At 47.1% G+C, this 17,539-nt stretch overlaps 1 protein-coding gene across 3 annotated transcripts in view; it reads left to right on the forward strand.

Annotated features, from left to right (window-relative positions):
* The window catches only part of Caln1 (calneuron 1), a 439,729-nt gene extending 429,773 nt beyond the window's left edge, over nucleotides 1–9,956 (forward strand). For all 3 annotated transcript variants that reach the window (XM_051204808.1, XM_051204809.1, XM_051204810.1), the window contains one exon: nucleotides 9,570–9,956. In XM_051204808.1, coding sequence (XP_051060765.1) covers nucleotides 9,570–9,697 — 128 coding nt within the window. In that variant the 3' untranslated portion in view covers nucleotides 9,698–9,956. The remainder of the gene's footprint in view (nucleotides 1–9,569) is intronic.
* The last annotated feature ends 7,583 nt before the right edge of the window (nucleotides 9,957–17,539 follow it).

Consider the following 17,539-nt stretch of genomic DNA (forward strand, 5'->3'; position numbering starts at 1 on the left):
TACTCCTCCTCTTCCTTATCTTTCCTCTCCTCGTTATTCATCTTCTTTTCCCCTCTTTTCTCCCTCCTCCTCTTTCATCTTCATTTCCCCTTCCCTGTCTCTTGTCTTCTCCTTTACTATTACTCTATCATCTTCTTCCTCTCTGTTGGCTTCGTTCTAAGCCAAGCTCAGAAGGTAACAAGGCCCCCACTCCCAGGACTCATCCTCATCCCCAAAAGGGCCCCTTCTCAAACCTGTGTGGCTCCCATGTCCACCCCAGACAAACCAAGAGCTGTGTGTACCATTCTTGGTCTTTCTGGCTTGGGACGGGGTAGAAGGTAAAGTCTTGGGTTGAGAGTCTCACTACATGGAGCAGCACAGATCCCAGAATCAGAAAGTGCATAGTATCATCAAAAGGAAGGGAAGGACACTTGGAAGGTCAACACCATGCCTGACTTGTACATCAGGAGCCCAGGGTGGGACCCTCAGAATCAAGGCACAGCTGTGTGAAGTACAAAAAAGCAAGGGAAGGAGAGTAAGGTTTTGTGGTATAAAGTGAACCAGCTTCTAATTATACAAGTAGAGGTTGCTGTCCACAAAAGCATCGTAAAACACCAACCTCATTCCAGTTCCTACCGCTCCATCCTCTACAACTGCCTGCAGGTCTCACCTGGTGATGCTACCTAATATCATCAAGGTATAGTTCTACATTCTCTTCCTGGGCTGGAGTGATAGCTCAGTGGGTAAGAGAGCTTGTCGCAGAATCATGAGGACTGGAGTTTAGATCCCATGACCAAAGCAACACGTTGAACTTTATATGCACACCTTGCAACTCCAACTCTGAGGGATCAGACACCCTCCTCTGGCCTCTGTGTGCAAAGGCACACACACACTAAATCCTTACTGGAGAAAGAAGAGTGAGAGATATGACTCAGTGGTTAAGGTCACATAGCACTCTTGAGTTTGGCACAAACCACTTGTAACTCCAGCTCCAGGGGATCTGACACCCTGCACATACGTGCATATACACGGGTGCACAAATAAAAATGATTTTCTTAAAAGAAAAAATACCCTTTAGTCTGTTCCATTTTAGGCCGTGTCAAGAGCCAGTTTCATAGACTCACTAATACTTTGCTCAGTGCTATGATCAAACACTTGAGAAGAAACAGCGTGGTGGAGAAGGGCTTGTTTTATCTCACAGTTTGAAGAGGCATGGTTCGGTGCAGTGGGGAAGACATGATGGGCTCCATGTTAGTAGGAGCCTGTGTCTGAGACACCTCACATCTTGCTAGACCAAGAGGAGGAGTGTGGACAGGAAGTGGGTGTGGTTTTAAAGCCTCAAGTCCCCTCCTACCAGTACCCACTTCCTCCACTGAGGCTCTACCTCCTCAAGGTTCCACAATCTCCCCATGATTGAAATCTCCCCACCACCTGCCGGGGCTCATGTGTTCAAACACATGAGTCTGTGAGGGACATCTTATCCTCAAACCACAGGAGACCCATGAAGTCTCTGACCTAAAGGATGGGAAAGCAATTATAGCTTCCAAACTGGGTGGCCCTGGCTTATCCGGAGAACCTCAAGAGCTGGAGTTGGTTTCACCTGTTTCATTTACCCATTCCTCAACCTCAGAGTTCCTACCGGAAATGCTAGTGTGGAAGATCTATAGCAGGACCATGAATGAGCTCACCTCACTCCCAAGCCATCAGCATTGCAGACAAGCACCCCAGTTGCCAACATCCACACCGAAGCAAACGGATCACAAACTCATTAGAGCTGTGGTCACCCAGCTTGCCAGTGTCAAAGTCTATTCCGACTATTCTCTTCAAGAGGAGAATCCCAGAGCCAATCCTGTCATTTGCCAAGTGGAGCTGTGTGAATTGGTGTTAAAATAAGAAGTGCAAAGACAGTCTGTCACTAAAGCAAACCCTTGCAAACCCAGCAGGCAGGGTCTGTTGGTTTATAGGGTTGATTAACAAGGTTAGGGGTGGAGATAAGAAAATAAAAGCTCTGGTCAGCCTCCAGCACCCCAGTTTCTCAGCTGCTGTGTCAATTACTAAAAAGAATACTTGAAATATAGTGAGGAGGACATAAAAAATAATCTATAATAGGGTGATCTCTGACAGAGTCAACTCCTCTGAGATAAGCATAAGATTAATATATAAAACAGCTGTTGGACTCCTAAGTGTGTAGCCAAGGAAACTCAGGAGGCATGACTACCCCAAAATATGTATATGAGGGTTGTGGAGATGGTTCTATCAATAAAGTACTTCCCAAGAGAGCAATGTTAACTTGGAGCTTCCATGTGCATGCGAACACATGTGTGCGTGTGCCCTCAAACGGAAAGCATTCACACACACGTACATCTGCACACATACAAGAAACCCATGTACACAAATGTTCATAATAGACAAGAAATGAAAACCATCCAAATGCCATTAAGTAATGAACTTATAAACAAAATGTATTATGTCATATTATTAATCAGTAGAAAGAAATGAGATGATGCCAAGCATAGAGGTACCTGCCTATAATGCCAGACCTCATGAGTATCACAAGTTCCAGGTCACCCTTGGCTGCATAGTGAGTACAAGGCCAACCTGGGTTACATGAGACCCTGTCTAAGAATTTGAAGAAATGCTGATGCAACCCACAACACAAACATACCTCCATTGTGTAAAGTGAATAGAAGGAGACATAAGAGTCCCACATCCTGCAATTTTATCCATGTGACAACATGTGAAGCAGACAAATCCATAGGACTAGGAAGGTCAGTGGTTGCTGGGGGCTGGGGACAGAGGAGAATGTTAAATGATGTTAATGAGTGCTGGATTTCTTCTTCAGGCAATGGAAAAGGTTTCTGGGTTCAACAGCGGCGATGGTCACACAACTTTAGAAGTGTGTTATTTTTGACACATGAGCTGTGCAGCTAGATCAACAATAAACAGATATTAGGAACCAGGTTATTACAATCAAGGAGGGAGCCAGGTAGCAGGGAGTGTGCTTAAGATGTGTGGGGCTCAGGTTCAGTGGTCCAGAGAAGGAAGGGGAGGGTAAGAAAGGGAGGAGAACGGGACAGGATAAGAAGGGAGAAAAGGGGAAGAGAAGATGGGAAGGGAGAGGGAAAAGTCAGCAAGAAGAGATTAGGAGTGAGATGCGGTGTCTCCAGCTGAGTGGGGGATGGCATCCAGCACAGGGAAGACTGCAGGGAGTCATGCGGAATACTAAGCGGCTCCGGGCTCCGGAAGGGGGAGCCCAGCAGCATTCAGGAGGAAAGAAGCACAGAAGAGGTCTGAGAGCATCTGGGGTGCATCAGGTCCACGCTGGAAGTTGCTGGGATTGGGAGAATAAACAAGCAGGCATTTCCTCTGGTCCCAGGAGAGACAATCAGGCAGGCTGGTGTTCTCTAGCAATTTGTGGTGGGGCATAGCTTTCAGTTGGGACAGCTCATTTATTTATTTTGGTTTTTTGAGATAAGGTTTCTCTGTGTAGCCCTGGCTGTGCTGAAACTCCCTCTGGAGACCAGGCTGGCTTCAAAACTCACAGAGATCTGCCTTCCTCTGCCTCCCTAAGCACGGGGAGTTCAGGCATGCAAACCTGGAGTTCAGGTGCCACCAGGCCCAGCTTTTTACATAGGTTCTGGTGATTCAGTCCAGGTCCTCATGCTTGTGTGACAAGCACTTAATGGCATGAACCATGTCTCCAGTTTCTGAATTAACTCTTTTAGTGCCTAGAACTCCTATTGCTAGCTCCTTTTGAAAGACCCACAGAGCATGGACCCTCACGCCCTGACTCAGGAAAGGCGGTCCCCCAAATCACTCACGAGAAGCAGTCTTGCTGCAAAAGCATGAGGACTTTTAATTCCAAGTGCATTGGGGTCCACAGTCATTCGCCACACAGGGGTAGAGGACTGAGAACCTTGAGAGCAGAATTGAGATAGCTTTTATAGGGTTACAACAAAGCCCATGCATCGTAAACCAATCATCTCATAGCATCCAGAGCCTGTGAGGTGCGGACCAATCAATTTAAACCATCCAAACCTGTGCGTTATAGACCAATCAGTTTTCTATAGCCCTGGAGGTCTGCATTTGTGTTGGCTCCTAGGTGGGGTGACAAATGGCAGTTAGTTTAGGTCACTGGGGCGGTGGTTTCACAAGCAGTTTACAAAGTCAGGTAAGAGGCAAGGAGTATAACCTTTCGCCTATTTACTGGCTGAGGGCAGGGTCTGGAATTTAAGGTATTTAGTATTTTTAAACTTCTAGCTTCCTGGGGTCATTAGAGAGTTAGGCTGTATTTTTTCATCCTTACACTTTTACAGAAAGGGAAACTGAGGTTCAGGGTTTAGATTTTCTCAGAGATCCTAAGTTCCCAGACCAAGAGACATAGTGAGTTCAAAGTTTAGTAATTACAGAGAAAGTAAAGGGCTGGGGATATGGCTCAGTGGTTAAGACTAAAGCTGCCCTTGTAAAGGACCTAAGTTCAGTTCCCAGCACCCACACTGAGTGGTGCACAACTTCCTTTAACTCCAGCTCTAGGGGATCTGGTGCCTTCTTCTGGCCTCCTTGGGAACCCAAACCATATGGTATGCACAAACAAACACATAAATAAACAAAATAAATATTAGTAAATAAATAAACATGCCGTGGTACCTCATGACTAAATCCCAGACAGTCTGGGAAGCTGAGATAGCCTCTGGCCTCAGTTGCTGCAAGCTGAAGGGTATCCTGGGCTACATAGCAAGACATTGTCTTCAAAACAATAACAAGGAAAAGAATAAAAGAAAAAGGGGTGGAACTGTAGCTCAGTGGTAGTGCACTTCCACAACATACATGAGGTTCTAGGTTCAATACCCAGGACTCAAAAAGAAAGGAATATACACTAAGAATAAATAATACTCATTTGATGCAATAGAATGCAATGCAAACATAATATTGCCAGTGACAGGCCTTAAGGCAGTCTCAAGAAAATGCATCAGGTCCTAGCTCATGCTCCTGCCAGCTACTCCAAGTGTTTGACACCTGTTAACTAACCAAGCAGGGGGTCAGGGAGAGTGTTTGCAGTGGTTTTCAATGTGCAAGGCAGAGCAAACTATGGGTTCCAATCCCATCTGCTACTTGTCAAATGCCATTGGCCTTTGCTGCTTGACACTGGAGGCCCTGCTTCTTTCTAAAGACACCACACCCAGCCTGTGTGACATCCAAGTCTGTGTATACCATGACATAAACACAATAACCAGCGCACGGAGGAATGTTCAACAACTCGGCATGAGTTCTAGGACTAGGGAGAGATGGCTCAGTCTAGACTAAATGGCAAGTTCCTGTCTCACCAAGAAGGTGGGTGGCACCTGAGGAAAAACACCCAAGGTTGTTGTTCACACATTCACGCATGCGCACGCACGCGCGCGCACACACACACACGTCCACCCCACATGTGGAATCAATAAACAAACGGATGTTTTAAAGGGAGAGTCAGCATGAATTGGGCATGAGCAATATTCTTGACGTTCTCTGTCCTTAAATCTCTTCCCAAGGTGACTTATTATCCCCATTTTATAGATAAGGAAATTGAGGCCCAAGGATATTGAGTGTTAGGTTCAGCCACAAAAGAGATTATATTTTTGCTTTACCATACAATCTCTGGTGATGTCCAGATTCACTGCAGAACAATCTCCCACCCAATACTGAGTTACAGGCTTCAGTTCAGATGTTTCCAGGTTACTATGGCCTCAGAATGTTCTAGAAGTCCTCAGCTTCTAGGATATTGTTCTAACTCTGGCATGCCCCACTTGCATCTGTTCTATCTTTGGCATGCCCGGCTTGCATAGCTATAGACACAGCCAGCCAACACCTTAGTTAAAAGGTTGTATTGTTTGGGAAGGGGTGTGATTTAAAAAAAAAAAAAATAACACAGTTGTATATGCGACCTTTGTAGATGACAGCATTGTTTCACAGTGTCGCAAGGTTGGACACGCCTGTCCGGATTCTCAGGCACATCTTACCCCTCCCTCCCCAGGCTTTGAAGGACTCTGAGATCAAAGTGGAAGCGACACTGCTAGGCTATGTCAGTCACCTTTCTCATCTGTGTGACCGAATCCTCTCAGCAAGCAATCCAAGGGAGGGGAGATTTATTTGGTCTCACGGTTTAATACAGTCTGTCAGAGGGGTGGGGGTTGGCATGGAGGCAGCTCATCACTGCATACACGAGGACCTTGCTTAGGCAGGCCAGTATCAGGAAACAGGGTCCATGACAGGAAGTTTGGCTCTGTGTAATTTCCAATTGTCACCCCTGTAGTGACTCGGTCCCATCTCCCAAAGGTTCCCCAAACAGCCTCACCAGCAGGTGGCCATGTGTTCACACACACACCAGCATGCAGGAGACACTTCATAGCCACACCTTAACACGGAGAGGTGGGGGGAGGTAAGGTTGGGGGAGGTGGGGGGTGGGGGGGATAAAAGCCTGTCACCTGTTACCTCGCTTCCTGAGTATCCTTCAAAAAGAAGGTTTATATGAGCATATTCCCCCTTGGGCCAAGCACAGCATTTTCTGTTGCAGAAGCTTCCCACAGACCCTAGGATGGAGTGTGACAGGAGACTTTCTACATAGGCATAGGCCCAGAATTCATTAGCTGGTTCTCAGCAAGCCACGAACACCTTCCTTCCTTCCGTCTGTCCGTCCGACCGTCCTTCCTTCCTTCCTTCCTTTCTTCCTTCCTTCCTTCCTTCCTTCCTTTCTTCCTTCTTTCCTTTTTTTTTTTTTTTGCTGATTCATTGTTTGTTTAGATAGGGTCTTGCTTTGTAGCCGAGGATGACCTTGAACGTCTGGTCCTCCTGTCTCCACCTCCTGGGTGCTGAGTTTACAAGTGTGCACCGCCACTCTCTCATACTGCCGCACTGGGGATGGAACCCAGGGCTGGGGATGGGACCCAGGGCCTCACTCGCTGCGTTTCACCAGCTGAGCCACGTCCCGACTCCATCCTTTCCTTCTTAAAACACCATCTCCTTTGCCCTCTCTGGGAGTTAGCATTTTCCTTCTGTGTGCCCACTCCTAGAAGTCCATCTCCACACCAAACAAAACTCCCTCCTCCAGCTAAAAACTTAAAACTGAGTCAATCAGTGAGTGGAGAGTCGAACCACAAAAATACTCCTATATCACCCAGGGGAAGCACAAGCCTGGTGGATCTGGGAGGATTAGTGATAACAAGAGGAGACTTAGGAGATTCTGGGGAAAAGAACCCTGGTGAATTGGAGAGGGAGCCCGAGCAGTGGCTGGGGGCACAGGCTCACTGAGAATCTGGCTTGACAGTAATTTTCAGAGATCCTTGACAAGCCCTTGGGCCCTTTCTCCCAGGGATAGCTCGTCTTAACTTTGAAAACATGGCCTGATTCCTACTTCTAAGTCTGTTATTCCTACAGGGGAAGTCCCAACATGGTGGGAGATGCTGGAGCATGACTCTGAGTATCATGGCCTTGAGAGGCCTAACTGGTCCATTCTTCCTTCCAGTGTTCTATTTGTTTGAGCCCTTTAAACGGTATTTATTTACCTATTTCATTTATTGTGTTAGTGGTGTGTGTGTGTGGTGTGTGTGTGTGTGTGTGTGTGTGTGTGTGTGTGTGTGTGTGTTTGCTTTTGTGGCACTCAGAGGCCAGCTTTCAGGAGCTAGTTTTCACCCTTCTACCATGTGGGTCTCCAGGAGCAGACTCAGGTGGTCAGGCCGGATGGCAAGCTCCCTTACCCATGATCCATCTTGTCAGCCTTGTTTCTGTGTGGGTTTGTTTTGAATGCTTTGTTGTTTTGAGACTGCTGTGCCCAAATTCTGAACCCCCAAGTCACCAGGAGACCTGATCCGATGCAAAAGCAAAGAGTCTTTAATTAATAACGAGTTATCTGTATTAACTCAGGTCCTCTGTCCCTCTGACACTGCAGGTGGTGGAGTGAGGAGGACCCACGATGGCTGTGGGGCAGGGAACATATTGGGTAGAACAAGGGGAGTGTCTGGGAGTCCACAACAGGCTCAGGAGTGGTGCACTTCTTCCGGGCTTGGGTGACCTGTCCTGAGTTGATTGGTCACAGGCACCTGCAGGACAGGTTGCTATGCTCAGAGCCCCTCCTAGCGTGGTTGCTATGCTCTGCACTCCACTGTCACCTCAAAGCACATCCAGAGCCGGCTAGCTAACTTCTGATTGGCTCCTTGCCACATGGAGGGTATCTGGCTTCCTAGTGACTGGGGCAAGGTCAGGAACTCAGCACATGTTGCTAAGTCAGAGACCTACTTATTGCTGGGTCTGCAGCCCGTTATGGCTGCCAAAGCAGGATGCTAGATGGGGTCTGGCCCCTTCAAGACAAGAGTTTTATCATGTAGCCAAATCATGCCTCAAACTCAAAATTCTTCTGACTGCCTTCAGGTACCTGGCATTACTAGAATGCACCACCACAGCTGGCTTTGCCACTCTCCTTGGTGTGTGTGTGTGTGTGTGTGTGTGTGCAAGTACACGGAGGCTACAGGTCAACCTCAGATAATGTTTCTCAGGATGTCATCCACCACCTGGCTGGTCTGGAACTCATCAAGTATGCTGGCCTGATGGCTAGTGGGCCCCACAACCCACCTGTCTCTCCCACCATGACCAGCTTTTTTTTTTTTTTTTTTTTTTTTTTTTTTTGTGGGTGCTGAGGATTGAACTCATACTTGCAGAACAAACACTTTACTGACCACGTCTTATCCCAAGTCCCCAATCTTCTTTAATAGCTGAATTTGAAAGACCATGTAGCACAAGTTCTAATTGGTTTTAATAATAAAAACCCCGAGTTAGATATAGGGGTAAATGAGGAAAGGTCGTCAATCCCTTCTGTATCAGCCACCCCCCCCCCACAATGTGCTGTTTAGATGTGAGGTGTCTTGTGAGGCTCTTGTACTGGAGACTTGGTCCCCAAATGGTGGCACTATTGGGAGGTAATTGAGCTTCCAAAAGAACACTGGAGAGCCAGCTCAGTTTGGTAAAGTGCTTGCCTTGCAAGCAGGAGAACCTGATTTTCACATAGATAGATACAGTGGTGTGTGCTTGTAATCACAGTACTGGGGAGGAAGAGACAGGCGGATCGCTGGGATTCACTGCACAGTCAACTCAGACTACTAGGCAAGTTCCCAGCTGGCAAGAGTCTGTCTCAAAAACCAAGGCGGACAGTGTCCAAGGAATGACATCAGACACTGTACTCTGGCCTCCATAGCCATGTGCACTACTCGTACAAACAAGACACATACACATACAATATGTGGGAAAGCTTTCAAACCTTATTGTATTAGTATTGGTTACAGAAAGGGGCCTGTAATGTTACACATTCTTTTCTCTGAAACTCTCTGTAGCTGCATTATATCTAGACGTCTAAAGCTTTCTCCCAACATCTCACGGACCACAGTTCTGGAAGGGATGTCTTACCATTTCATACCTTTCGCTAGAATTTTCTGCTCAGTTGTTGCTAAGAGTCCTATAGTATCTATCCATCACCTGAATTGGTTAGACACAGCCTATGCTGTGTAGAAAACATACAGCCTATCTCAAGATATCTCTCTGTTCTCTCCTCTCTACCCTGACCCCAGTTCATTCACAGAAACAGAACCGGCAGACCTGCGTCCGCAAGAGCCTCATATGCGCCTTCGCCATGGCCTTCATCATAAGCGTCATGCTGATCGCAGCCAACCAGATCCTGCGGAGCGGCATGGAGTAGCAACCTCCCACCAGCCACACCGCGTTGCCAGCTCACCGCGCATGTGCATTCCCCGCGGGCAGACTCTGTTCCTCCACATGGGAGATCTGGACCTATGGATGGATATGCAGGAGTTGGTACAGTTCAGTAAAGAACTCAAGTTTGCAGTGCAACTGGGGTCACGGATCAACTCCATCTCCTTGGCAGGGACACTAAAGGGCTGTCTTCAATGCTTTCATGGTTTTGTTTCCCAATGCAATAAATACCCGGGAGTTCTCAATTATTGCTTCAACCGCCAGTAGCAACTCCGAAGGAAAAAAAATACTGTTTTGTTTTCATCTTGGAATTCCAGTAGCCATCCAGGTATCCTGGTGGCATCAGAGAGCGAGAAAGAAAAGACAGGTGTGAACAACACTCACCTCCATCCATGCCCCGATTCTTTCAACCCAGGGACCCACAGAGACTCCCTGCTGAGGTTGACCTCTGGGTTGCTACAGAAAAGGGGACTTTCCATCTCACCCTGGCTTCCTTCCTCCACCCAGTGGAGACCCCCTCCCTGCAAGGCATGAGGGGGAAAGCCATTAAGCAGGGCTCAGCTCCTTGCAGTCACTGCTGTTCTTATTGCCTTTTCTACAGGACTCCTGTCGGTAGAGCTGGGGCGCTCTCGGTTGGTTTCCATGGCACTTGGCTTTCTGTTTCCGAAGTCCATCCCGCACCAGCATATTGGAATCTGCAGAGAGCCTGGCTCCCAGCTTTCTTGCCTGTGCCACCATTAGAGAAAAAAGAAAAAAAAATCATAATCTGGGTGTCTATAACCCAGATGCATAGACAGACAAGAGACTTCTCCGTGTTTGATGCTATTCTTCCCTAATCGCTTGCTTTGGACCAGAACTTGTCCTCTAGCTCACACCCATCCCTGCTTCTTGGGAGCAGAGGGTGAAGCCACTGGGGTAGGGGAAGGATTGAACCTGGTGGGCGAGGAGGCCCCGGGCATCCGAAGTAACAGAGCCCTCTGAGACACCCACCATACTAGACAACATCTCTAAGTTAAGATTGGTGTACATCAAACCCTTCCCTCATCTCAGACTTTGTGAGTCTCTCTCCAGCTAAGAGAAAGAGACTTAGAACCTGGGACAGAAAAGTGTTAGGATCAAATTGCTGTATTTTGCTTAGTATCTCATGATAGTCAGATTGTGCCAGTGACGAGAGAGAGAGAGAGAGAGAGAGAGAGAGAGAGAGAGAGAGAGAGAGGTTAGTGGGCATGGCTGATGTGATGACTAGACTTGAGTCCTGATCACAGAAGTCTTCTGTTGGGGTGGAGAACTCAATGTCTGCGTCTGTTTTTAGTAGCAGGCCAAGACTTTTATTTCTTTGAGTTTTGCTAGATTCACTATGAATTCAAGTGTGAGTGGTCAGGTTGCCCGTTACCTATAGATGTGCTAATTTCCTTGGTATTTTTCTGAGCCCAGGTCTTTATTGCTGTAGTGAAATTGCCCTGCTACTTCCTCAGATCTCAGCCAGAAGCTCCCTGCTTCTCTTTCCTCCATCCTTCCTCCAGCCACACTGAGCAGCCAGCAGCTTTGCAACCTCTATCTCTCCATGCAGCCGGGCAGGGTTTCTTTTGGTGCAATGCATATTCCTCTAGCCTACTTTCCCTCCCTTGTCCCCCATTGCTGCTGCCTTAGACTTGGATCATGCAAGGTCTCCTTATAGGGTCTTCCTTTAGTTCACCTCTACAAGCACTCCGAGCAGTAGTGTGGAGGGCAGCTGTAGATACTTTCCCCACTGTAGTGTGTGAATATTCACCAAGAGCACAAGTCAAACTAGGTTTGAGCCATAGCGTAGGGAAGAGAGAGCAAGATGGAGGTCCCAAGAGCCCAAGGGGGCACAGAGTCCCTTCACCAAACTGCCTGGAGTCTGGCACATCCAGGCAGCAGCCTGCCTTCCTTTCTTAAGGTGCCCTCTGCAAACCTGCCCTTTCTGTTTCTTCCCTAGGCTGAGTCACCATGATCCCCTTAGGACCAGACTTCTGAGCTAGAGCAGGTAGAGACACAGAATATTAATACACTGCACAGCTTCCCACCCCCTTTGGTTTCTTCCTGGGGCAATTGCCTTCTCTCTGCCTGGTGTGTGCAGGAAGGCAAGCGTAGCTGACAGCGGCATGTTTTCCTATCACTTGCTGATGCTTGAACCTCCAAACTGCATCTTCCTGGGAGCATGCAGAAGAAACCAGGTGAATGCTTCTGGAAGTGTAGGACTCTAAGGACCTGAAGGGGGCGGACGCCTTGCCTCAGCTGAGATTAGCTACCAAGGTGTAATATCAAGATTTCTTCAACTGTTGCTTTCCTGTAACGTCTGCCCCATACTGAAGGAGAGAAGGAGGCTGGCCCCAAAGATGAAGAGCTTAGATTCTTTCAGCAATGAGCAGAGATGCCATTCCAAAAAAAAAAAAAAAAAAGCCTGCTCCCTACAAGGGCATGAGCATCCCCTCCCTAAAAACAAAAACAACAAAACAACAACCAAACAAATGCCTGCATCTTCCCCAATTGTGTGGAAGGAACAACAGGAAAGAAGACAGCAAATTCCTTCCGATGGCCCAGAAATTACCCCCCCTCACCGGCAGCCGCCTCATCTGAGGCACCCGTGGCTGAATATAGCAGTGAAGGAAACCAGGTCTAGTGGTGTCCATTAGACTCAGGGGGCTGAGAGTACTCGTAGGTGGCCTGCCCTCTAGCTGCTTTGCTTGTATTATTTGTCTTTGATGCATTCAGGGTGTTGGGCTCCTTTTCCATGCAGCCCTACTCCGAGGTCTGCTCATGCAAATGTTGTCTACCCTGAAGTTCATGGCCACCCAAGATCCTCATGACAGTAACTGGGAAGGAGCTGGTTGGCTGATGGTTCCAGAAAGTTCTGCCTCCCATGCTCAAGGGAAGCCAGCCATGTGCAGCTGAGGTACCCTCCGTAGGAGAGGTGGGGCCTCAACCTTTGCTGCCTTGCCTGTGACAGGACTTGGGAATCCCTGACAGAGGCTGCCCAGCCATGAGGTGACTCGGTGAATGGCTCATCCTTGCTACCAGCTCAGCTGCACACACCCAGACCATCATGAATGACAGACACTAGGACAGCATTTGACCTAGAGCAAGACAAGCTGACTCTGAACCTTGTAACCTTCAAACAAGCTGTCCCCTCACTGTCCTGGATGTAGACAGAATCCCCAAATGGGACTCCACCCTAGAACTGTTCACAATGGCTTTCAGAATGTGTGCAAGTTCCATGTGACCTCTATAAGAGGTTGCCATGGGAACTTGCATCTACCCCGAGTTTGCCAAGGTACAAACATAGGGAACACTTTCTTAAAGAACACTCTAGGTCCTACCTGTCTGCACTCTATGACTCCCAAAATCCATCTCCTGCTGAGATGGGGAATTAACCTCCTAGAATATGCATGGCTTCCCCGCCTTTCCCAATTGTATTTGAACTCCCTCCCCCCAACTCAGGAGAAAAGGAGTAAGCCCTGTGTGGGTAGCCTCCTCACCTCTATCCTTTATCTCACCTCCCAGAACAAGACTCTACATATGGGAGGAATAAAACCACCTTACATCATTTGGCAGGCAAAAACACAAGTTAAGCTTGCCATCTGTAAAAGCATTTGCTTGCTTGTTGAGACTCTCCTTTCTGAGAGCTAGAAATAGGAACTGAGGTGCACTGTGGTTCTCAGGAGTTCTTGGGCAAACTCAGTGATTGCAGGAAGTTCTGGGTGACGTATACATAGAGACCAGGACATCTACTAGGCATCTTCCACACCTGCTCCTATCTCAAAGTTTACATGACAAGTGGTCTAGTAGCTGAAAGAATGGGATCAAAGAACAGAAGGATACTGGGAGTTGGTGGCGCATGCCTTTAATCCCAGCACTCGGGAGGCAGAGGCAGATGGATCTCTGTGAGTTTGAGGCCAGCCTGGTCTACAGAGCTAGTTCCAGGACAGGTTCCAAAACAATACAGAGAAACCCTGACTCAAAAAAACAAAAACAACAAACAAACAAACAAAAATAGAAAGGCAGTCTATGTTGAGAAGAGCTTCACTCCTAGCCCCCAGCAACTAATCCCAGTCAGTGGACTCTCAAAGTGATTGGAAAACCTAAGAACAGGGAGAGAAATGCCTGGCTTTTATTGCAATCTCTTCCTATGGGCTCAAGTTCAGACTCAGGTCGTAAATCAAAGAGTGTTGTATACATTGTTTTTGAATCTAAGACTGGTAGTGTCCCTGGGAGCCTATGAAGGAGGCATCATCAGAAGATAAAGAAGGTGACTATTAGTACTTCCTGGGTTGGGTTGGCTAGGCTATGCCTGGTTGCCTGTTGTATGTGGATCTGTTTCCTGTGTGCCCTTAATGAAAGTGCTAAGTTTTGTACCTCAAAGCATATTAAGTCATGTCCCTACACTCTATCACTAAAGGTCCACAGCTACCCTATCTACCCTGTTACCTAAGATACACAGAGAGTCTGGAACCTTCTTGTGAAAAGGGTCCTTATTTTTATATAATGCTATGATAACTGATAACAGTACAGATGAGCTCCGATGGAACTTCTAGACTTTGGCACATACTGTTTCTATGACCTGGAGGATCAAAGAACCCCATTCCCTGGGAAGCGTCCATCACAAACAACTTTAGATGAGTGTTTTTCCACTGGCCTCTTCCAGGGTGCCCCACTGGGCTGACAGTCCAGAACTCACAGCCATTTTCCTTCCGTCCACATTGATTCCCTGGCTCCCCTCTTCCACGAGGAGAAAATCCATTCAAAATAGAAGAGCTATGCAGCCATTAGAGTTTTTAACTTGAATTATTTATAGTCAGGACAGAACAGAGGAGAAGCTAGGCCACCTCATCCAGTCCCTATCCCCATGATCATGTAAATGTCACAATTGCTTAGCTTCATTCCACCCGCACTTTGACTAACACTCAGGGGACTGTTCGTAGCTATGTGGCCTTGCCACACGCAGTTGGTTTGGAGGAAGGGGACAGGCATACCAGCTAACTAAGCCTTCTCTTTGGATCCTATGCTCACTGCAAATGTATTGCCGTCATGTTAATGCCAATGGTTTATATTTAATATTGGTTCTAATTTTAAAAATACCACAATGAATGCTTGATTCAGCCAGATATGGGAGAGCATGCTTGTAATTCCTGGCACTTGACAAACTGAGGCTGGAGGATTGAAATTTAACATCTGCCTGGATTGTAGAGCAAGTTCAAGGCCAGCCTGAGTTACATAGTTAAGTTCTAGATAAGCCTGGGCTATATACACAGTTCTGGGCTGGCATGAGCTAACATAATGAGACTCCTTTCCACTCAAAGGGGAAAGAAAAATTGGGTTTTTTTCCAGTTTCACAAAACAGCCCCCTGTACCTCAACATTACCTAGCTCCTATCTTGGCTAGTTTGTCATTTGAAGACACCCCACATTCTGGATATAGGGTTAACCTTTTCCTCAGGTGGGGCGCCTTGGCTTCCAAACCAGTCCTTTATGTGCTTTCAGAAGTTATTAAAGCATGGGTAATGGGCATGCCTATAATTCCAGCAGTTGGGAGGTACAGGAACTCGGAATAGTTCAAGTTTATCCTCCTCTACAGAACAAGTTGAACTAAGCTACATGTAAACACACACACACACACACACACACACACACACAAGGTCAGGGGTAGGAAGGGAGTATCTAACTGAAAGGAGGCAGGGACTAGAATTTTCCAGAAAGTACAGGCTAATTAGAAAAGAACATTTCAGAGAATGCAGATTTCACACGGATGTTTGCTCCATCCTTGGACCTGACAGAGATGAAGTTTTTAAAAGGCTGATGTATCTGGCCTACTTTGGGAATGTCCAGGGGATGTACGGCCAGCCACAAGCTCTACAAGTACCTCCTCTGGGTGGTTGACCCCTGCTAACCCCAGCATGCCTTGCCCAATGCTCTGAGACCTGTGAATAGGTCCCTGAAAACAGAATAGAAAAACCAAAGGAGACAGTATTGTCATTTGGGAAGGGCACCAGAAATGGGATCCTTGCTGCTAGGAGCCAGGGGAAAAGACATTTCCAGTAGAAAGGGTTCAGAAGTCCTGTATGTTGCATCCTTCAGGGGTGATAGCTTGTTAAGTGACATGAATCCCAAGAGGCAGCTATGTGTTCCTTTTGGTGTCCAGTGTTTGTAAAGGAAACTATGCCTTCTGGTTCCCAGCCAACATGTCACATGTCACACAGGTGAGAGACGTTTTTGTTTATTGCCCAAAATCTTGCTGAGTCAAGATGTGCTTTTTTGTGTGTGTCTTCTTGAAATAAAGCCTGAAAATGAAGACTTGGTCCCCTGGGTAAAGCTTACATGGAATGTAAATTCATGAGTCTATAGGTTGAGAAAGAAGCCAGATTCCCAAAATATGATGCTCCCCAAATCTGTCTAAGGATGAATGCCTAACTGGAAACTCCCCAAATAAAGGATGCACAGCCCATGCTTCCTCCCCCCCCCCACCATTACCATCTTACTTTTCCCTTGGCCATTGGACTCTGAAGCAGTTCAGGCAGATGTGGAATCATTCATAATTCCACAGAAGGCAGGAAGCTCCCACCTCCATTGAGTGTCAGGTGACGAGTCTGGGGTGCAGGACCAGCAATCTGAAGTTGAAGCGAATGGAGCTGGACACAGATGCTTGCCACAACAATGGCCCAGCCAGAGCAAGAGACACGGGCAAGGAGGGAGCAGTTCCCAGGTACCCGATTCCTTGTCCCTTCTTCTTCATGCCACCCCAGAGCCTGTTTGAGCCAGGTATGGTTGCATACATCTGCAGTCCCAAAACATGGGAGGCAGAGGCAGGAGGAGTGTGGCAGGTTAGAGTGTAGCCTGGGTTACATAGTGAGTTCGAGGTCAGCCTGGGCTACAGTGTGAGACCTTGTTTCCTAAATAAAACAATGGGAATAATAAACTAGTTCTTGATTTCTCCCACCCCGCCTTCGCCCAGGATAGGATTTCTCTGTGTATCCCTAGCTATCCTGGAACTCACTCTGTAGACTAGACTGGCCTTGAACTCATACAGATCTGCCTGCCTCTGCCTTCTGAGTGTTAGGATCAAAGTTGCACGTCACCACCACCTGGCTAGTTCCTGATTCTTGAAGCAGGCAACCTCCAACGTTGTTCCATGAAAAGACCTGTGGAGAAAAGCCTCTCTCAGATCCTGGTCCAAGTTCACATAGATCGAGTACTCTGAGGAACCTTAAGGAGCTTTCCAGTGACTAATTCCTCAGGGTGGAGGTTGATTTCTCTTCCCCAAATTCTGAATTCAGGAAGAAGCTAATTGCCCAAGGACTATCCCAAGGTCATGCTCATGGAAGCCATTCAGACTCTGAAAGGCTGGTCCTGCCAGATGTGGGAGAACTCTGGTCCTCTGGTGGGGACAGGTCATTAATTTAAGTTGATTCTCAAAGCACAGAAGTAAATGGCTGGGATTTGAACCCCTACATGCTGGGTGTCTCAGAAGCACAGGTAAAGACTGTTCTAAACAGGAGCTTCTTGCCTCTCCTTCCAGAATGTTCCAGTCAAATGTCAATCATGCATCTCAATTTCCCATGTTACCTCATTTACATTTTTTGGTTTTGTTTTCTTCATTTAGTGTGAGTTGGTGATTTTCTGCTATTAAGTGGTGAGACAGCAGGTTAGTGAAATAAAAAAAATCTTTATATCAAATGTAAATATTAATATACATGAACTTGGCATGCAACTTAAGTGATCCAATGAAACGATATTATTAACATGTTATCTTACTGTATAAAGGGAAAATGACTGCCATATGTATCAGATTTTTTCTGTAACTAAACTCATCT

Source organism: Phodopus roborovskii, unplaced genomic scaffold, assembly GCF_943737965.1.
Source record: "Phodopus roborovskii unplaced genomic scaffold, PHOROB, whole genome shotgun sequence".
NCBI lineage: Eukaryota > Metazoa > Chordata > Mammalia > Rodentia > Cricetidae > Phodopus > Phodopus roborovskii.